This window comes from Acartia tonsa, chromosome 10 (genome assembly GCF_053477335.1).
Source record: "Acartia tonsa isolate MP-2025a chromosome 10, ASM5347733v1, whole genome shotgun sequence".
In the NCBI taxonomy this organism is placed as follows: Eukaryota; Metazoa; Arthropoda; class Copepoda; order Calanoida; family Acartiidae; genus Acartia; species Acartia tonsa.
The window spans coordinates 42,702,897-42,725,580 of NC_137269.1; the positions used below are offsets into that span (position 1 = coordinate 42,702,897).

The 22,684-nt window shown below is 33.8% G+C and overlaps 2 protein-coding genes across 3 annotated transcripts in view; both read left to right on the plus strand.

The window, feature by feature from the left end:
- Positions 1–2: 2 nt before the first annotated feature.
- On the plus strand, positions 3–10,477 carry LOC145330096 (mortality factor 4-like protein 1). The gene is made up of 6 exons (XM_080174679.1): positions 3–169; positions 646–905; positions 1,264–1,497; positions 6,878–7,088; positions 7,920–7,989; positions 8,551–10,477. Exons 1-6 carry the CDS (start codon positions 46–48, stop codon positions 8,744–8,746), a joined length of 1,095 nt encoding a protein of 364 aa, XP_080030805.1. The 5' UTR covers positions 3–45; the 3' UTR covers positions 8,747–10,477.
- The window catches only part of LOC145330097 (serine/arginine-rich splicing factor 4-like), a 43,916-nt gene continuing 31,708 nt past the window's right edge, over positions 10,477–22,684 (plus strand). Inside the window, exons 1-4 of one of the 2 annotated variants that reach the window (XM_080174680.1) lie at positions 10,477–10,589; positions 11,029–11,117; positions 12,028–12,138; positions 13,968–14,046. In XM_080174680.1, coding sequence (XP_080030806.1) covers positions 10,488–10,589; positions 11,029–11,117; positions 12,028–12,138; positions 13,968–14,046 — 381 coding nt within the window. In that variant the 5' untranslated portion in view covers positions 10,477–10,487. The remainder of the gene's footprint in view (positions 10,590–11,028; positions 11,118–12,027; positions 12,139–13,967; positions 14,047–22,684) is intronic. The other variant, XM_080174681.1, reaches the window with a different exon arrangement.

Below are 22,684 nucleotides of genomic sequence, written 5' to 3' on the forward strand. Positions count from 1 at the left end.
AAAATTTAATACACAGACAAAATATCTTACTTTTTAGAAATAAAAATGCAGCCTAAATATAAAGTAGACGAGAAAGTGTTGTGTTACCATGGACCCTTGCTCTATGAAGCTAAGTGTACGAAATTCAAGAAAGAGGGCAACTCATATACTTATCTAATTCACTATCAAGGTAAAGTTAATAAATCCAGTGATATGACATTGACCGAAAATTGATTAAAATAAGTTATTGAAAGGTTTGGACACCTTACTTAAGGAACCAACCAATTAAAGTACAATATTAGTCCCCAAAATTGTTTAGCTTACGAATAAGAAAACATTATTATAAACTTTGGGGGCTAATACTATAAATAGCCCAATGTCCCCTCGATCTCTCCCTGTAGTAAATCAAATTACTAAAGTAAAAAGATTAGGTACTTAGCTTGTCATGGGTAAAAATAGAATTTTGTTTAATACCTAGGTATCTAATTTTGGAAATCTCATTGTCTTATTAAAAATTTTGATACTTTCAAACAAATAAAAATATAGGTACTTCTTTAATATTGAAGAAGAATAAGTACCTAGAATTTTAGCTACCTAAATTTTGCTTTCTCTGAAAAAAAAATATTTTTTCTCAATCTAAAACTTGAATTAATGAAGTTTTTTCAGGCTGGAACAAGAACTGGGACGAATGGGTGAGCGATTCACGCATGCTCAAACAAACCCCAGAAAATATTGAAAAACAAAAGAAACTATTCAACTCCCACGTTGCTTCACACTCCAAGGGTAACAAGAAACGTGGGAAGGATACAGTTCTGCCCCTGCCGCCCAGCGGCGCTGGGAGAAATAAAACTAAAGGCGGATCTGATTCGAATAGTAATTCCAGGGCTAGCACGCCGGTCGGGGACAGAGTTCCTCCTTCTAGAACGGTTAGTCTTTTGTTTCTTCTTTTTTTTAGCATAGCTGCTCTGTAAGTATTGAAATAAATACCGTGTTACTGTTATTATGATAAGCAAAGTAAGTGATTTTTTTTTAAAAATCGGAACTTGTTTGTATAATTTCCGCTATGTATTCTTTTTTAAACCCATGGCTCTTTTCATAATTGTTCTGGTTCTTATATCGTTTTACTTACTTGTGGATTATTTTTTATGTTAAATTAACACTAGAAATCGTTTTTCTCATCTGTGTTCCTTTTTATTCATAGAATCATAAAATGGTCTATAATTGTCTGAAACCTGATAAATATTCGTTGTTAATTTTACTTAATTTAATTATCCTTTTTTTTAGAACAAACGAGCACTTGTTGAAGATGATAGATCAACCTCATCACGAGATGACGAGACTAAGGAGCCCGCTAACCAACCGCCAAAGAAAAAACGGCGGAGAATTGAAATAATGCCGGTCTTTCTGGACGATTCAACCAATCTAAACATTGATATGCCAAATGAATTGAAATATATACTGTGTAGAGATTGGGATAATATTGTTAACAAGAAAAGGCTCTTCAGAATACCTGCTAAAGTAAGAATTTATTTTAACTTTTTCCGTTGTACTTACTATAAGGTTGTTCATTGAACTAGACCCCAAAGTTTTATAATAATGTTTCTTATTCGTTAGCCTAACAACTTTGGGGACTTTTATTGAATTATGAATGGTTTGTTCATTCGGGTTAAGTGTCTAAACGTTTTAACCACTTGTTGTAATCTTGAAGGGGCAATTTTGTGTATCATCATTGGGGATATACATCAATTTATCGACCATTCTTTAATCCCTTTAGATCACTATAGTTTAAACTTTACAAGGTAAAGAGAAGAAAAGTTGTATAACCTTTTCGATAAAAGTTATGCTAAATATATGTACATAGTGTAAAACATTTGAAAAGCTTACTGTTTATAAAGGGGGATGTGGAAAATAACCATTTGGGCAGGGGGGGGGGGTTTACTCGAGAACCCTTAGAGCTAGAGGGAGCTAATTTTGGATATAAGCTTCTATGGGGCCAAAGTTACTTTTAAAATTATCGTCGACCCCCCACCCCCCCCCCCACAATTTTTTTTTTTTTTGGGGGGGGCGGGTGGAATATACTATAGGATGTTTCTCATAAACGACTTGAGATAAATGGAGCAAACCTTGGGATACAAGTTTTGTAGGCCTATATTTGATTTTAGAATTATCGTTGACCAGCCACCCACCCCCAAACCCCTAATTTGGGGGGGGGGGCGGGTGAATTATACTATAGGGTGTTTCTCATAAACGACTTGAGATAAATGGAGCAAACCTTAGAATACAAGTTTTGTAGGCCTATATTTGATTTTAGAATTATCGTTGACCACCCACCCACCCCAAAACCCCTAATTTTTTTTGGGGGGGGGGCGGGTGAATTATACTATAGGGTGTTTCTCATAAACGACTTAAGATAAATGGAGCAAACCTTAGGATACAAGTTTTGTAGGCCTATATTTGATATTAGAATTATCATTGACCACCTTCTCACCCCCAAACCCCTAATTTTAAGGGGGGGGGGGGGCGGGTGGATTATACTATAGGGTGTTTCTCATAAACGACTTGCAGCAATTTTATTTTGGGTGCTACTCCCTTAGTTTTAGAGATAATTGGATGAAATCTTTTGGGCTGGGTCACTAATTACCCCAACTATTGGTATCTTTAAAAAAAACGGCTGCGAGACCGCCGCTCCCGCCGCCCGCCACCGTTTACCGCCGCCACAAAAAAAAATTTTTATTGCATTTCTCGCCAAATTAGGCAATTTGGAATCATTTGAGACCATGTTATTTTTTTCAAAAATTTTTCGCCTTACAAGCAACCCTGCGGGGGATTTAGTCATTTTTTTCAAATTCTTGAAAAAAATAACATGGTCTCAAATGATTCCAAATTGCCTAATTCGGCGAGAAATGCAATAAAAATTTTTTTTGGTGGCAGCTGTAGACGGCGGCGGGCGGCGGGAGCGGCGGTCCCTCCGCCGTTTTTTTTAAAAGATACCAATAGTTGGGGTAATTAGTGACCCAGCCAAAAAGATTTCATCCAATTATCTCTAAAACTAAGGGAGTAGCACCCAAAATAAAAGTCGAAACAAAACTGTAAGTAAAGGGGGGGGGGGGGAATGTGGTGACTCGTCACACGACATACCAGCAATTTTATTTTGGGTGCTACTCCCGCCGCCGTTTTTTTAAAGATACCAATAGTTGGGGTAATTAGTGACCCAGCACAAAAGATTTCATCCAATTATCTCGAAAACTAAGGGAGTAGCACCCAAAATAAAATTGCTGGTATGTCGTGTGATGAGTCACCACATTTCCCCCCCCCCTTTACTTACAATTTTGTTTCGACTTTTATTTTGGGTGCTACTCCCTTAGTTTTAGAGATAATTGGATGAAATCTTTTGGGCTGGGTCACTAATTACCCCAACTATTGGTATCTTTAAAAAAAACGGCGGCGGGACCACCGCTCCCGCCGCCCGTCGCCGTTTACCGCTGCCACCAAAAAATTTTTTTTTATTGCATTTCTCCCAGAATTAGGCAATTTGGAATCATTTGAGACCATGTTATTTTTTTCAAAAATTTTTCGCCCTACAAGCAACCCTGCAGGGGATTTAGTATTTTTTTTCAAATTCTTGAAAAAAATAACATGGTCTCAAATGATTCCAAATTGCCTAATTCGGCGAGAAATACAGTAAAAATTTTTTTTTTGGTGGCGGCTGTAGACGACGGCGGGCGGCGGGAGCGGCGGTCCCGCCGCCGTTTTTTTAAAAGATACCAATAGTTGGGGTAATTAGTGACCCAGCCAAAAAGATTTCCTCCAATTATCTCTAAAACTAAGGTAGTAGCACCCAAAATAAAAGTCGAAACAAAATTGTAAGTAAAGAGGGGGGGGGGGAAATGTGGTGACTCATCACACGACATACCAGCAATTTTATTTTGGGTGCTACTCCCTTAGTTTTCGAGATAATTGGATGAAATCTTTTGGGCTGGGTCACTAATTACCCCAACTATTGGTATCTTTAAAAAAAAACGGCGGCGGGACCACCGCTCCCGCCGCCCGTCGCCGTTTACCGCCGCCACCAAAAAAAATTTTTTTATTGCATTTCTCCCAGAATTAGGCAATTTGGAATCATTTGAGACCATGTTATTTTTTTCAAAAATTTTTCGCCCTACAAGCAACCCTGCGGGGGATTTAGTATTTTTTTTCAAATTCTTGAAAAAAATAACATGGTCTCAAATGATTCCAAATTGCCTAATTCGGCGAGAAATGCAATAAAAAAATTTTTTTTGGTGCCAGCGGTAAACGGCGATGGGCGGCGGGGTGGCGGTCCCGCTGCCGTTTTTTTTAAAGATACCAATAGTTGGGGTAATTAGTGACCCAGCCCAAAAGATTTCATCCAATTATCTCTAAAACTAAGGGAGTAGCACCCAAAATAAAATTGCTGGTATGTCGTGTGACGAGTCACCACATTTCCCCCCCCCCCTTTACTTACAATTTTGTTTCGACTTTTATTTTGGGTGCTACTCCCTTAGTTTTAGAGATAATTGGATGAAATCTTTTGGGCTGGTTCACTAATTACCCCAACTATTGGTATCTTTTTTAAAAAAACGGCGGCGGGACCGCCGCTCCCGCCGCCTGCCGCCATTTACAGCCGCCACCAAAAAAATTTTTTTTATTGCATTTCTTGCAGAATTAGGCAATTTGGAATCATTTGAGACCATGTTATTTTTTTCAAAAATTTGAAAAAAATGACAAATATCCCCGAAGGTTGCTTGTAAGGCGAAAAATTTTTGAAAAATATAACATGGTCTCAAATGATTCCAATTTGCCTAATTCGGCAAAAAATGCAATAAAAAAAATTTTTTTGTGGCGGCGGTAAACGGCGACGGGCGGCGGTCCCGCCGCCGTTTTTTTAAAAGATACCAATAGTTTAGGTAATTAGTGACCCAGCCCAAAAGATTTCATCCAATTATCTCTAAAACTAAGGGAGTAGCACCCAAAATAAAATTGCTGGTATGTCATGTGACGAGTTATCACATTTCCCCCCCCCCCCCCCTTTACTTACAATTTTATTTTGGGTGCTACTCCCTTAGTTTTAGAGATAATTGGATGAAATCTTTTGGGCTGGGTCACTAATTACCCCAACTATTGGTATCTTTTTAAAAAAACGGCGGCGGGACCGCCGCTTTCGCTGCCCGCCGCCGTTTACCGCCGCCACCAAAAAAAAATTTTTTATTGCATTTCTCGCCGAATTAGGCAATTTGGAATCATTTGAGACCATGTTATTTTTTTCAAGAATTTGAAAAAAATGACTAAATCCCCCGCAGGGTTGCTTGTAAGGAGAAAAATTTTTGAAAAAAATAACATGGTCTCGAATGATTCCAAATTGCCTAATTCTGCAAGAAATGCAATAAAAAAAAATTTTTTGGTGGCGGCGGTAAACGGCGACGGGCGGCGGGAGCGGCGGTCCCGCCGCCGTTTTTTTTTAAAGATACCAATAGTTTGGGTAATTAGTGACCCAGCCCAAAAGATTTCATCCAATTATCTCTAAAACTAAGGGAGTAGCACCCAAAATAAAATTGCTGGTATGTCGTGTGACGAGTCACCACATTTCCCCCCCCCCCCTTTACTTACAATTTTGTTTCGACTTTTATTTTGGGTGATACTCCCTTAGTTTTAGAGATAATTGGATGAAATCTTTTGGGCTGGTTCACTATTTACCCCAACTATTGGTATCTTTTAAAAAAAACGGCGGCGGGACCGCCACTCCCGCCGCCTAACGCCGTTTACAGCCGCCCAAAAAAAAAATTTTTATTGCATTTCTCGCCGAATTAGGCAATTAGAAATCATTTGAGACCATGTTATTTTTTTCAAGAATTTGAAAAAAATGACTAAATCCCCCGCAGGGTTGCTTGTAAGGCGAAAAATTTTTGAAAAAAATAACATGGTCTCAAATGATTCCAAATTGCCTAATTCGGCGAGAAATGCAATAAAAATTTTTTTTGGTGGCGGCGATAAACGGCGGCGGGCGGCGGTCTCGCAGCCGTTTTTTTTAGAGATACCAATAGTTGGGGTAATTAGTGACCCAGCCCAAAAGATTTCATCCAATTATCTCTAAAACTAAGGGAGTAGCACCCAAAATAAAATTGCTGCAAGTCGTTTATGAGAAACACCCTATAGTATAATCCACCCGCCCCCCCCACAAAAAAAAATTAGGGGTTTGGGGGTAATTGGGTGGTCAATGATAATTCTAAAATCAAATATAGGCCTAGAAAACTTGTATCCTAAGGTTTGCTCTATTTATCTCAAGTCGTTTATGAGAAACACCCTATAGTATTATTCACCCGCCCCCCCCCCCCCCAAATTAGGGGTTTTGGGGTGGGTGGGTGGTCAACGATAATTCTAAAATCAAATATAGGCCTACAAAACTTGTATCCTAAGGTTTGCTCCATTTATCTCAAGTCGTTTATGAGAAACACCCTATAGTATAATTCACCCGCCCCCCCCCCCCAAAAAAAAAAATTAGGGGTTTGGGGGTGGGTGGGTGGTCAACGATAATTCTAAAATCAAATATAGGCCTACAAAACTTGTATACCAAGGTTTGCTCCATTTATCTCAAGTCGTTTATGAGAAACATCCTATAGTATAATCCACCCGCCCCCCCCCCCAAAAAAAAAAAAAAAATTTTGGGGGGGGGTGGGGGGTCGACGATAATTTAAAAGTAACTTTGGCCCCATAGAAGCTTATATCCAAAATTAGCTCCCTCTAGCTCTAAGGGTTCTCGAGTAAACCCCCCCCCCCTGCCCAAATGGTTATTTTCCACATCCCCCTTTCATTAGACTCGAAAGGAAAACGATTATTTCAAAAAACGCTAGAAATATAAAGGCTATATATTTTGATGTTTTAGGTAACAGTTACAAACATAATCGACCAATACATATCTCACATAAACACAACTTCCAACCCCACCTCCGCTCCCTCGAGTGCCTCTACCAACCCAACAGACAACACACTCAAGACATCTCTGGCTGTTGAGGTTATCAGAGGGTTCGGAGATTATTTTAATGTATCTCTAGGCTCACAGCTACTGTATTCATTTGAAAGATATCAATATAAACAGGGAAATTGTTCGAATAAAACTAAAAATCTACAGTAAAAATGTATCTGCTTTTTACTAAAAATAAGTTTTTATTCGACAATAAGTCAATTTCGTTTAGTATTATAATATTAAGTTGATATTTCAGTATCAAATTATGATTTTTAATTCAGGAAAAGGCAATTTATGAAAACAAACATAAGAAATATGAGCCTTTTCCAGAAGGGAGGGAGGAAACATTTGGCTGGTTGAATTTTGATTGGTTGGTTCGTTAAATTGAGTGTTCAAACGTTTCAACCTCTAATTGTAATCTATAGGGGTAATTTTGTGCATCATGATTTGGGATGTACATACATCAATTCATTAGTTTATGGCTTATCCCTTAAGATCCCTCCTTTTCCAGTCAATTCTAATTGGTGAGACTACATGGTTGGAAACTTTAATTTAAAACTGAATATTTTTTGTAGGGAAGCTACTCTATAATTTAAAATGTTCGTCTGGAACGTATGAAAGAAACGTGATTTTCTCGGCTCCTTTTCAGGATAGACGTCTGAAATTTTTAGGGATTAATCAAGTTTACATTCTTTATATTTTCACTAGGTAGGTAAGTTTCAAATTTATGGAAATAGGTCAATTAATTTGATTGCTATATTGATTCCTAGATTTTTAAGTTTTCATGGTTTCCTCGACTCCTATTCAAGATACACGTCTGAAATTTCAGGGATTGAGTAAATTCAAATAGTTGGTTGTGGTGCTAGATCGATTCTTAGATTTTCACTTTATGAGTGTAAAAGGTTTTGTGATTTACTTATGGATATTGTCATCCATATTTATTGAACAATTTATAAAAACTAGGATTGTGAAAACGCGGGGGCAGTGCAACCTTGTGATGTTTATGGTTCTCAACATTTACTCAGATTAATTCTTAAGGAAATAAAACTTAAAAGTTGCCAGCTTCTAGATGCAGGACTTGTCTGCAAATTAGAATCATTTGTTATAATTAAGGTTTCATCTTGACAACGTTGTAGAGATAAATCATAATGTGTTAAAAACATTCGTATTTGTTGGTATTTTACACATTTTGACACAAATATTAGTGCGTAACATACTAAGACTGCATAATCACTTGATTCTTTATGTTTATTTGGTAGTATATTTATTTACCTATTAAAAATTAAATGCTTTTAAAAAGCCTATTCCTATTACTTAAAGAGCATGTTACAATAACAATTATTTCTAAAATTCTATATTGGTTAAAGGTTAGCTTAAAGGGTTTGCAGACCTAGGTCCTTCTTGGTTGAGGAATGAAGAAGAAATTACTGCCCCACTCCCCTCTTATTTTCAATTTATTTGACTATTCTGCTCGCTTGGCACTTTTAGGGATGGCACAAAGTTTACAAACCTAGTGCGCATATTCCTAATAATAAGCCTTAAGAATATTTTTTAAAGATTTTAAAATCAATGATTTTAGTTTTGTTATTCTGTCTTAAGATTGGTGATTATCTATCAGCGTCCAAATTTGCAGACTCCCATGTGAAAATGATTGAAGATCAGCTGGAGGATTTCTTGTTGTATTTGAACACTAACAGATCCATGTTCTTCATGAAGAAAAGTTATTACAATGCTCCACAGGATTATATACAGAAAAATGCCAAATTAATGAATACTTCCACCACTTAAAGGGATAGATCCAGAGAGAGAGGGTGGACTGTTTATTTCACTAGTCCCCAAAGTTTTATAATAACGTTTTATTATTCGCTAGCCCAACAAATTTTGGGACTTTAGTGAATTTTGATTGGTTGATTCTTAAGTTAAGTGTTCAGACGTTTCAACCACTAATTTAAATCTACAGAAAGGAGAATTTTATCTATTCTCATAAATTTATCGGCCATTATCTTATCCCTTTAGATCCATGGATTGATCTATGAATCAAGGAATAACTTGATTAGTTCAATTACTCAACAAATGATCTCTAACGTGTATATATATTGAGAAATAATATTGAACCACAATTTTCCCCCAAAAAATCAAAAATTTAAATCATGTTGTATTGTTATAACCTTTTATTCAAAGTAGTAAGTTTTTTCTTTACTTCTGTCTGAAACTTTATATTTCAATTACTACTGAAAAGATTTAGTTCTCCTACCATGGTAAGCTTCACACAGGTCGGTTTCAAGCTATTTTATTTTTTGATTAATACATACATTGAAACGTTTTTGTTGTTGTTGCTATTTTCTGCCTCCTTCTCACCCTTTTGAATAATAGGCCCTTAGATGCTAGAGGCACAGCCGCTAGTTCAAATTTAATCCATTTTATTTCATAGAAATGTAAATGTAAAAACTAAATCTAAATTGAGTAATTTCATCGTCCTAATACTCGGAATTGATTTTCTTGTGATTGAGTTATTTACTTAAATTACCATGTTGACATTTCAATCAACCTTTAATTTAAATGCAATCGAGATTTAATGCAATTCATCTTGAGAAAAAGTAGGATACATTAAAGATACACTTTCTTTAACTTTATGTTTACTTACAAGTAACAGTTACAGTAAATGTATAAGAGAAATTTTAATCATGATATTTTTGTTTTGTATAAATTAGAAGAGTTATGTATTGCAGTTTATTACATACAGCTTTTCGTGAATATTAAAATGAATAATTGTAAGATTTAATTGAGTTTTACAAGTCCCTAGGGGCCGCAGTTCCGGGGTAGCTAAACGAGTTTTAATTTAGGATTTTTATTTTAAATTGTCTGTAATACGTTGCTATACATATGGCTGAGAACCCGTTCTATTACATTCCAAGGGATATTAATCAATTTTATATTATTTATTAACATTTATTAACGAGGAGAAAAGGCATTTTTACCATTATTTGGGTTATTTAGTCGACTTTTAGGTTTATGAAATTAGAATTAAAAACAAACTTTAAATGATTAAAATATTTTACTTTTAAACATTTTTGTATTTGTTTCGAGTGATTCATTATGAAATAAAAAAAATCATTGATATATTTTTGATTAACATAAAAAGCATTATATATTAATCATCATTCCGATTCGATTTACTTTTTGGTAAAAGTTTAATTAAGTCATCAATCATTGTCTTTTTCTTACCATCTATCACAATCATTTAGTTTTATGTAAATGTTTTTTTTTTAAATTTCAAATAGTACGAAGTACTTGATATCTTTTTCTTTATTGAGTACCGACCCCCCCCCCCCCAAAAAAAAAAAAAAAAACTCGTTCTTTCAATTCACTTTCCCGAAAATTAAGGAGGAGGATTTACTTCACTTACTCAACCTTAATTTATGCCTTTTTAATATTTAAGTTACAATAACTGCCAAAATAGTATACACACCGTAACCATGAAAAATATTGTGACAGTTAATATGTTTAGATATTTCAGAATTTAAGCAAGATGCCGCGTCTATTTTTGGGAAACCTTGGGTATGATTGCAGGACGAGCGATATTGAGCGCATGTTCAAAGGCTACGGAGATGTTAGAAATATCAACATCAAGGTAAAACTAAAATACAAGGATGACAACATCCATAAGTAGCGAAGCACTCTAAATTCGTAGAAGGACAAACAGACAAAATTAATTATAGATTAGATGTTCAGTTGATAAATGTGCAATAATTCTTAGAAATCACGAAACCTATCCGAGATAGCAATAAAAAAATATTTTCAACGTATTTTATGCATGACAAAGTAAATTATACACTTGATCCTCATTGATACAGGGAATCTTTACCAAAAATCTTAGCCATTTTTATTCAATAACAGCCGATAAAGTCGCATTATCCCATAGCACTATGTAAAAATTTACGGATGTGTTTTTTTTTGGGGGGGGGGGACCCAGGCACACTACTGCTTCTAACAATATCCACGCAACAGATCTTGACTGAAAAGGTTGCGTGATTCTTGTAGGTCTTATTTCAACATGTTTTAAAAATCAGGGGAAATTTGGATTTCTTGAGATAGAAGACAAAGAAGATGCAGAGGATGCTATCAGAGATCTTAATGGAAAATCTTTCAATGGTGGCAGGTCAGTCAGGGATCTAAAGGGATAAGACAATGGCCGATATATTGATGTACATCCCTAATGAGTAATGATTTACAAATTACCCCTCCTGTAGATTTTAATTAGTAGCTGTAACGTTTAATGAGCTAACTAACTAACTATTTTCTACGAATAATAAAATAAAAATCATAAAATTAATACAAGTTTTGTTAGCCTGGACCTTCGGCCCCTCGGTTCCAACAAAACTGGTTTTAATCTTCAATTTTTTTATGTTAATATCAGCGGAAAGCTGTCTATAATAAAGAGCTAAAACTTAAAAGTAACTTTTTTTTAACAAAGTCATGAGTCATGACTAACTTATTTAAAATGTAAACGAACTTTTACTATTTTCGGTTTCTATATTTATTGTATTGATTAAATGCATTATCATTGAAAATAAACTCTATTGACAATTTAATAGTAGGTAAATAGTTCAATTTATTGCGTTAGCGAATATATTCTAATATATGTTATACGTTGTAAATCATTTTTGCTCTTTAATGTATTTCGAATTTCTATGAATAAATATTAAAATTTTGTTTCTTATACACTAGGCACTATTAGGGAAACCACGAAATTTCATCCTTTTCAAAAGAAAAATCAAAAAGAATAGTTTCAATTCTTGTTGGCATTTTGTATTTTTCTTTGAGACTTAAAAATGCATGGACCATGAAAAGAAAACGAAGTACTGGGTTTCGTCGTATTTTCTCAGTAGCTTTTGATAGGTTATTTTAGATTAGGTGAATGTTAATAATCATCCCTTAGGGTTAGAGCCCCCCGCAAAAGCTAGAAATAGGAGAAAAGCTAATGTGAAAATACGACGAAACCCGCTAATCCGTTTTCTTTCCATGATCCAAATGCATCAATAAAACTCATCAATTTTGTATATTTCTAGAATCAGAATCGAGTTCTCCAACGCCTCTGGTGGAGGCGGGGGCAGTAGCAGTAGTAGCAGCAGAAGGTATTATGGGAGGAGTAGGTCTAGATCCAGGGACGAGGACGGCAGGTAAGACAACAAAGCTCCCACGTAGCAGGGAGTAGTACAGGCAGGATTCTTCTGGGTAGGACAGTCAGGTAGATCACAGTTCACAGGCAGGTTAGTTATGAGGATTCATGCAAGGACAAGGCATATTATGCATAAAATACAGGGATATCAAGGGATAAGACAATGGATTATACATCCTTAATGATGATAATAGTCATTTATCGTGTAGTATTATAGACAGTTTTCCGTGGATATTTAAATGAAAAAATATATGACTAACAAATTTTGTTAGCCAGCCTTCCAAATCTAATTGTAATCTACAGATGGTGTATTTTTGTGTATCATTATTAGGGATGTTCATCAATATTTCAGCCATTGTTTTATCCCTTTAGATCCCTGATTTATTCTATAATATTTGTTCCTGTCCTCAGCAATGAGAAACCAAGAGGGCCTGAAGTTATGCACTGGATAGGTTTAGATACAGGATATTTAGTAGTTTTTTTTTAATAACAAGAGAAAATAGAAAAAGGCAATCTGAATTCACTGAAATAAAAATGGGGGAGGTTATAATTTCAGTAACATAAACAGCAATTCACCAGGGTTTTGAAACAAGGGGGGGTGGGGTGGTGAAAATGGGCAAGGAAAACATTCCCCTTTGTTAATTATGCAATGTAAGTGTTGACACTCCCCCCCCCCCCCCCTAATGCACGCCAGCGCTTTAAACAGATCCCATAAAACATAGTTGATAAATGGATTTGATTGTAAACAAAAAGAAGATTTCCCTTACCCATATGTATTTGACAAGTACAAAAGTAAAAAGTTGTTATAATAAATATTTCATATTCAGAGCCATTTTCCTTTTTCTCCAATACAAACAACACGATAGAAATATATCTTCAGGGATTATGTAGTAAGTTAAAAAAGTGAGAAAAGAAATCATTAAATTAGGTATATTGAAGAATGGAAATCATTTGAAATTTAATTTATGTAAGTCAATCCCTTCTTTAGTATTTTAAAACTTAATAAAGCCAAAACTATTTTACTATTCTAATACCTAGCTTTTTAGGTATAGACTTTAGCTTCTTTATTGCAAAAATATTTTTAAACTAAAACGTTTTAATACCAAGCTAGTACCTAACTTAAAAAGTATTTAAAAAATAGTCTTTTGTTATTCTGGGATCTTGTAAGTTAAGTAACTTAACAAGGATGATAACATCTATAAAAGCGAATCTCATCAATTAAGACGGCCGGACAAACAAATATTACAGCAATGGATATAGAATATACGTGGATATATTGACCGGATATATTGCGTCAAATGCTAATATGGAACTCATTTATTGGTTATGTTGTCCATCCAGTTGGAGCTGAGGGGGTCGAGTTTAGTGTTATTTTAGTCAATTAAAGTACATGAAAATTCTGTGCTACATTCAAGTAATAAATCGATTAATACAACATGATTTGTGGAAGGAGCTTTATATTTGAAAATAATATTTATTAGTCTGTACACAAAGACATTGTAAATCTGTTATAATTTTCCTGGTTGCTTATCGTGTAAGACTTAATTATAGATTTACTTCGCCTATAAAAGTTAACATACCTAATACTTATAGGAATCTACATACACATATTAATTTGGACATTTTTATTACTTAATAATAGTTTTAAAAAAAAAGGATTAAAATCAATAGAACGTTTTACATACATACCTATATTAAATTATGTTGTAATCTACGGACTTACATAATGACCTAATTGTAGAAAGCTTCGCTTTTAAAATACACTTATCAAACTTCAAAGGAAGGGTAAGTACCTAGGACGTTTTTAAAATTTTATTTTTTTAATTTCAGGAAATTTTCTGACGGGAGGTACAGGAAGAGTGACTACAGGGTCATTGTCAACGGCCTCAGCTCCAGAACTTCCTGGCAGGTATACTACGGACAGATCCTAGTCATATATTAGCTGCGCTAGTAAATTTTTAATTTAATTGCAAGGATTTTAGATAGATAAATGAGAGGTTTATTTTTAAAAATTTCTACTTTTTAAATCACCTATTTATTTAATTTTCTGTCTCATTTGCCTAAAAAAGATATTAAAATCAATAAAGTAGTTATACTCGTTTCGTATTGATTTGGGAAACGAAACCAGTATATAACTATATTATATAATAAGCACACTTTTTTATTTATATATATTGTTTATGTACTTAAAATACTGTATCATTAGTGACAGGGTTTCGGGTATAGGACAATTAAAGATACATTAGGTATTCTTCCTCTGAATTCTTTTAGTGTAGTTTGTATTGTAAATATTTCGGAGACGTAATGGTATTAACATTTATTTAATCTTTATTGTCCTCTCCCTTCCATATACTACCTATACATTTATAATTTTCTACATTTTTATTGATGAAGGGATATTTGCCAGATGAAAATTCAGAATTATTGACGGCCAATTATAATTCAAAAAGGAAGGGGAGGGGTAGACTTTTGTCACTTTCTTTTAACTCTTTGATTATTGGGCTTATCGTTTTATTAGGGGACATTGAGCAGTTTATTGCACTAGTCCCCAAAGTTTTGTAAAAATGTTAACAAATTTTGGGGACTTTAATTGAATTTTGATTGTTTTTTTCATTAAGTTGAGTGTCCTAACGTTTTAACAACTAATTGTAATCTATAGAAGGGATAATTTTGTTTGTCATTATTGAGGATGTACATCAAGTAATCGGGCACTGTCTTATCCCTTTAGATCCCTGCAAAATTCAAAACACAAACTCTAGCTCAATAATCCCTGAGTACGCCAAAGAGTCGAAACTTCCTCTCCCTTTTATTTTGCTTTTGATTATATAATATTTGGCAAGTGTTTCTTTTATTATCATTTATAAAGTTCTTTTTATTAAATCATTTGAGTCCTATACCTATTAATTTTAATTACTAATTTAAGTGTCTATTCATGTGTTCGAGTAGTTTTATAACAAAAATAGTTCATTGATATAAATTAAGGGATTAATCATCAATTCATAATTTTTTTAACAAAAAAATTTTTGTTTCTAATTATTCAAAAGCTTCTCGAATATTTTTTCAAAATAATATTATATTAAATGTTAGGAAGGTACCGAATGATTAATTTTTTTTTATGAAAATACATTTTTAACTGGTCTTTTATGGATAAAATATTTAATGAAAAAAAGAACTTCAATATGATATCGTTAATTGCATGATAATTTTGTATTATTTTGTAGTACCTATGAACTATTAATTTGTATCTAATTATGTATGTATACAAATTTACATATCGGGTATCATAAATTTTGCTATATTAGATAACAAAAACTGAACTATAAGAAGACCCAAAATTAGAAAAAGCCTTCTTAAACACAAATTTTTGCAAGGGAGGGACGGGGACATTGGACTGTAAATTACACCGTTGTCCAAAGGGTTATAACTACGTTTTCTCATTCATTGGTTTGAACACTTTGAGAAGTTTTAGATTTGTCGTTTCAAATTTTGAAGTGTCCAAACTTTTCAACAGATAATTTTTCGAAAGGAGGGGTAATTTTATTTATCATCCATTGTCTTATCCCCTTAGACTCTGATTATTTGGGACTTGAATATTTTAAAATCCTAAGGCAACAAATTGTATATTATAATATATGTATGTACCTAGGCTTTAAACGTATTAAGAATTTATTAGTTTTTAAGTTTTCTGGATCAATAATTTACAATTTGTAAACATTAAATATTACTGGATATAAATATTTTATGTAAACAGGGATTTTAAGATTAATTTAAGTTCCATAATGTCTATAATTTGGAACAGGGATAAAGATACTAACAAATTTAGTTATAGAGTAGCTTTGTTACTAGAATTACTATTTAGCCTATCGTATTATAGAAAGCTTTTGTAGCGGGTAAAAATAAAAAAATCATGAAATTAATTCCAGTTTTGTGGCCCGCAGGGCCAACGGCCCGTGCCAACAAAACAGTTTTAGGATCTTTTATTATTCTTAGAAAATTCTCTTGAAATACGATATGATTCATGCTTTTGTAGTGAAGCTCAGAACCGGTTTTAATCCAGCAGAGATTAACCTGTTTTCCCATTAATTTTGCCCGTCGGGTTGATTTATGTACATTCCCAAAGATGATGCATTAACGTACCCCTTCTGTAGGTTACAATAAGTGGTTGAACGTTTAGACACTGGAACTAATGAAAATTTAATAAATGTCCTCAAAGGAATAAGAAAGCGTTTAAAAAAAACTTTAGGGAATAATGAAATTAACAGCCCAATATCCCCCCCCCCCCCCTCCCTGATTTATTATAATAAACGAAAGAAAGCATACATTACAAGAAAAAATATTTTTCTTAGTTTTTATCTCCATTGGTTAGTAACAAATCATAATTTTATTTCTGTTGGTAATAAATACTAATATTTCTTAAATATCACGTAGATATGTTTATTTTTTTAAAAAGTATTTTACTTATATTTGTATTTCTTGTATTTAACTATCTAATATTTATATTATTAAAATTTGTGTATATTTATACGTAACATGTACTTATACAAATTATTTGATTTAAGATTGGTCATTTATTTTACTTTAAATTATTCAGTGAATCTTGTAGCTGGCTCATATAACACCTTCTCCTCCATTTACCATTCAAATTGCAAAATATTACGTTAAATCAAACGTCGGAGTGGACACTTAAACTAACCTAACCTATTTTAAACCATATCGTAGGTTTTTTAAATGCTTAACCACTGCGGGGGGATTATTTGTATATTTATATCTTAACCTAACCTGTATAGAAATACTTAATTAACTTAGCTCCTGCGTTTAATTGTATACTCCGACGCTTGTCACTCCTGCGTTTGTTCTGAAACCCTCTAAAAATCTTAAATTACTATTATCTTTTCTCTGACAATGTAAAACTATATAATATTATTTTTAATAAAACGCTTTTAGTGAGTTATAGAGTAGCTTTAGTGTACAACTCTTAAAAGGCAATCATAAAACTATTAGATATTTATTTTAGTCTAATTGACCTTTAATTGGTCCAATTTTCTTTACAATATTTACTCACGAATTTGAAGTATATTTCTTCTGTTGAAAACATTGATTTTAATCTATTTGAATTTTTAAATGTATATTCAAGGTATATTTTATTAAGTTTGTTTTGAAGACCTCCCCTTCATTAGACGTTAAAAATATAGAGAAATTTTACTTTCTAGTGTTTTTTATGGCCCTAAGGACCTTTAAAATAATTGTCTATAAAAATGTCTGTGTCATAATATTTCTAAAAAAATGCTGTGCTTCTTTGCCAAATTTATTTTCATCTTGAGTAGAAATTTTGGATCTACTGCAGTTCACGGTAAAATATTGCTGGTAACGAATATTGCCAAAAATCTATGAATTTTAAAGGCTGCTAGCTGCCAAACGGCTGAACGTACAGATCATACCCGCACATCATTTTAAGCGGTATAAGAAGGCCTACAAATAATCTGGAATAGCCAAGATCCAATGGTGCACAGGGAAAGCTTTACTGAAGAAAAAACGCGTAAAATAGGCCTTTTTCGCGCATTTCTCTGCACTGCGAGATAATTATGCATTATTGATTTATGGCTATTCCAGATTATTTGTAGGCCTTCTTATGCCGCTTAAAACAGTGTGCGGGCATGATCTGTACGTTCAGCCGTTTGGCAGCTAGCAGTCTTTAAAATTCATAGATTTTTAGCAATATTCGTTACCAGCAATATTTTACCGTGAACTGCAGTAGATCCGAAATTTTTTCTTAAAGGACCATGAAATATATTCCACTTGCTTTGAAACTGAATAATATCTGATGGATTAATACCGGTTCTCGCCCATTCTGAAATATCATGTAAAGCATCGTACTACAGACAATGTTTTACGAATATTTATTTTAAAATCATAAGATTAATAGCCGCGGAAAGCTGTCTATATTACACGTATGCGTGTATGTCTGAATAAAAGCTAGGATGCCTAATCTTTTTGATTCCCTCGTATTTTTAATTTCCTTATTTGTCCACCTGATGTAATAAATGTTTATGACACTTTTACTTATTTATTACATTTTAAAAGGACATTCAATAATTTTGAAATAGATTCAGATGGACTCGAATGAATTTGAAAGTCAAAAAAGATAATGTATATTTTTCCAGGTATGGCTTCGAAACCGATAAATATACGCTGGACTAGAACTGGTTCTTGCCCATACTGAAAAATCATGTACAGTATTACAGACAAATAGCCACACAAATATTGAAATAAAAATCTATAAACTGGTTTTCATCTTATTTTCATTTTATTATCTGCGGAAAACTGTGAATACTACATTTGCGATAAATTACTAGGTACTCCTAGAGTTTCCTTTTAAGCAAAATATATATTACTCATAAATAATTTTTCTTTTCGTTATGCCTTAAGATTTACACTAATTTATAGATAAAAAAGGATGACAACATACATTAAGCACAAAAAAATTATGGAAGGACAAACAGACAAAATGAATTATAGAGACTTTGTTTAGTTGATAACTGTGCTGTAATTCTTTGATAAATCACGAAACCTTTCTGATATATTGTTAAAAAATTATTTTCAATGTCTTTTTTTTGCATGACCGACAGACTGACGGACAAAGTAAATTATACACTTGATGCTCATTAATACAGTGTATATTTACCAAAAATGTCACCCGTCCATCTTCAATGGCAGCCAAGAAAATCACATTTTCCCCATAGCGTTACGGATGGACTGACGGACAGACAAAGTGAATTATAGAGTAGCTTTGCTACTAACAAACACTATTACGTACATAAGTAGCGCAGTTATAGGGAAAAGGGGGACGTAACTGAAGCTTTTTTGAGGCAGGGGGGGGGGGGGTTTTCTCAGGAACCACTTGATGAACCGTGTAAATATTTTGGACTTAAGCTTTTAGGGGTATGAACATCTTATATTTTTGAAGTCAACCACCTACCCCCACCCCCTAGCCCCCCGGGGCTCAAAACCCCCCTAAAAATGAACCTAACCTTAATTTTCTCAGAAACCATTTGACCAATAGGAATGATTTCTTAAACTTAAGTATTTATGCTTATAGACGAGCTTCTAGTTTAAAAGTCACCCCATTGACGCCAATCCCTAGCCCTCCGGGGCTCTAAAAAAACCATAAAAATGAACCTAACCCTAATTTTCTCAGAAACCATTCGACCAATAGAAATGATTTCTTAAACTTAAGCTTTTATGGTTATAAACTAACTTTTGGTTAAAAAAAACCTAAAAATGGACCTAACCTTAATTTTCTCAGAAACCATTTGACAAAAAGAGATGATTTCTTAAACTTAAGCTTTTATGCTTATAAACTAACTTCCAGTTTTAAAGTCACCCTTCTGCCGCCAACTCCTAGCCTTCTGGGGCTCAAAAAACCCTTGAAATGAACCTAACCTTAATTTTCTCAGAAACCATTTGATCAATAGAGATGATTTCTTAAACATAAGCTTTTATGCTTATAAACTTACTTTTAGTTTAGAAATCACCCCCCTGCCGCAAACCCCTAGCCCTCCAGGGCTCAAAAAACCTCTAGAAATGAACCTAACCTTAATTTACTCAGAAACTATTTGATCAAGAGAGATGATTTCTTAAACTTAAGCTTTTATTCTTATAAGCTAACTTATAGTTTAGAAGTCACCCCCCTGCCGCAAACCCCTAGCCCTCCAGGGCTCAAAAAACCTCTAGAAATGAACCTAACCTTAACTTTCTCAGAAACCTTTTGATCAATACAGCAGATTTCTAGGACTTAACTTTTATGGTTTAGAAGTCACCCCCCTGCCCTGATTTGCTAGCCCCCGGGGCTCAAAAACCCTCTAATCGGACATACAGACTGATCCTAATTATGGAAAAGCTTCGCTTTTAAAAATATTAAATAAACAAGGATGACAACGTCAATAGTAGAGAAGCTTTTAAATGATAAGGAAGGACAAAAAAATGACATTAAGTTAAAAATCAGCAAGTTTTAAATGGACATTTGGACTTTCTGTTAATGTCAAAAAAGTAGTTTGTACACATAAAAGCTTTAGTCCAAAATATCTGAACTTTTAATAATGTGGTTACTGGTAACTTTTAAACTAAAAGTTAGTTTATAAGCATAAAAGCTTAAGTTTGAAAATCATCCTTATTGATCAAATGGTTTCTGAGAAAATTAAGGTTAGGTTAATTTTTAGGGTTTTTTTTGAGCCCCGGAGGGCTAGGGGTTGGCGGCAGGGGGGTGACTTTTAAACTTAAATTTAGTTTATTAGCATTATAGCTTAAGTTTAAGCAATCATCTCTATTGACTAAATGGTGTCTGAGAAAATTAAGGTTAGGTTCATTTTAGGATTTTTTGAGCCCTGGAGGGCTAGGGGTTGGCGGCAGGGGGGTGACTTCTAAACTAAAAGTTAGTTTATAACCATAAAAGCTTAAGTTTAAGAAATCATACTAATTGATCAAATTTTTTCTGAGAAAATTAGGGTTAGGTTCATTTTTAGGGTTTTTTGATCCCCAGAGGGCTAGGGGTCGGCGGCAAGGGGGTGAATTCTAAACACTAAAGTTTATTAGCAATATAGCTTAAGTTTAAAAAATCATCCCTATTGGTCAAATGGTTTATGGGAAAGGTTAGGTTCTTTTTAGGATTTTTTGAGCCCCAGAGGGCTAGGGGTTGGCAGCAGGAGGGTGACTTCTAAAGTAAAAGTTAGTTTATAAGCATAAAAGCTTATGTTTAAGAAATCATCCCTATTGGTCAAATAGTTTCTGAGAAAATTAAGGTTAGGTTTATTTTAGGGTTTTTGAGCCCCATAGGGCTAGGAGTTGGCGGCAGGGGGTTTGCAATAATTTCCTCAGTTATAGAATAGCTGAGCTGCTAGAAAGCATTAGCAAGCTTAAATCAAAATCAAAATAATAATATAATCCCTTTAAAAATGACTTTTTTGTTTTCTAGTAGCAAGCTGCTTAATAATTCATGATACCTGGTTGTCCATCCATAAGTGAAAAGAAATGTGATTTTTCGCTATTATAATTAGATGTCTTAAATTTCTTTTGAATATAACAATGATAAATAAGCAAATACTCTATAGATAACTTTTTCCGCCCTTCTGTCTTTCAATAGTTAAATTTTCTTGGCTGGTATAGAAGATAATTTGAAAGATTACCTATGTCATAATACTACTGTTAGTTATGTTCTATTTCTTAATGGATGTTTTCAACATTGTTAAAAACTAATTCAAGTTGTTTTCTTTCACTAAAGCTTTCTAGTCTTTTCATTTTAAAATGTTTTTCCTACAAATTTAGAGTTATGACGAATTACTGGGGCAATTTCCTCTAAATTAATAGTGGAGCATCCCCTCTTCCCGGCTTCATTGGGTTACAACGACAATTGATGGACATACCATAGTAAAATAACAACTGTGCTTCTAATGATATTTGATATGGTAATTTGTATATAGGGCTTTATTACTTACGACATACAATACAAATTCTCTTGCAATATTTACTTTTTGTATTACATAGAAATAAGCAAATAATTGTTATATTTGCTCTGTGCTAGAACAGTTGAAGGAAAGATTGATTGATTGATCCCCCCCCCCTCACTCAAGTGCCTCAAAGGGCGTAGCCGCTAGTCCTATTATTGAATATAGCAAGTTATTTTTTTTTGTTAACGTTAAGATCAATCCATTTTAGAGATATTTCACATAGGCCCCGGGATGGTTTAAGGCTATTTTTATGTCCTTACCCACACTTCCCTTCTTTGAAAACATGTCACTGGAGGCCAGATGCGCAACCTTTAATATCCTTATCTTGTAGATTATTAATAGCAAAAATCTAACCTAAAGTAACCTTTATTTTGGAAGAATTTACTTATTTCGTTTTATAGCACAGCGTATATGTGTACAACATTTGAAAAGAACTTTATTCAGCATAATTTTGTTCTCCCTATTCAAAAATAAATATGTTTTCTACAGGCATGGAGGGAGGGGACATTGGAACATTGTTACACTAGTCCTCAATGTCTTATAATGACGTTTTCTTATGCGTTGGCTAATAGCTTTGGAAACTTTTATTCAATTTGATTGGTTGGTTCATAAAGTTGAGTGTCCAAACGTATCAACCAAAAATAATAAGGTAAGGGGGGGGAAATTTCGGTATTTTTTCGGTTTTTTTGAAAAAAAAGGGGGTAAATATTAATATTTTCAAATGAAACCAAGACCGGTAGAAAGCTTATGGAAAGGACTATCAGGTCCTAAAAGGACGTTATCCTAGAACTTTTAGAAGTTTGCCGAAATTGACCGCAAAAAAGTTACCGAAAATTCCCCACCAGCGGGGGAATTTTCGGTAATTTTTTTCAACCTAAAAAAAATCGATGAAAAACGGCCAAACGGCCAGTCGAACATAAATAATCATAATTAGTATAGGTTATAGGGATTATCCACAAAAAATTTCATAATGATCGGACTATTCCTTCTATGTTAAAAATGAATTTTTTTGAATGACGCGAATTTTCAATTTTTTTTCTCGAAATT

Excerpts from the sequence above, each read along its gene's own strand:
- LOC145330096 (XM_080174679.1), top strand. The coding sequence starts at position 46 with ATGCAGCCTAAATATAAAGTAGACGAGAAAGTGTTGTGTTACCATGGA. Across the intron at positions 1,498-6,877 it reads TCTTCAGAATACCTGCTAAA|GTAACAGTTACAAACATAAT; the intron begins GTAAGAATTTAT and ends TTGATGTTTTAG. Across the intron at positions 7,990-8,550 it reads CAACATTTACTCAGATTAAT|TCTTAAGATTGGTGATTATC; the intron begins TCTTAAGGAAAT and ends TTTGTTATTCTG.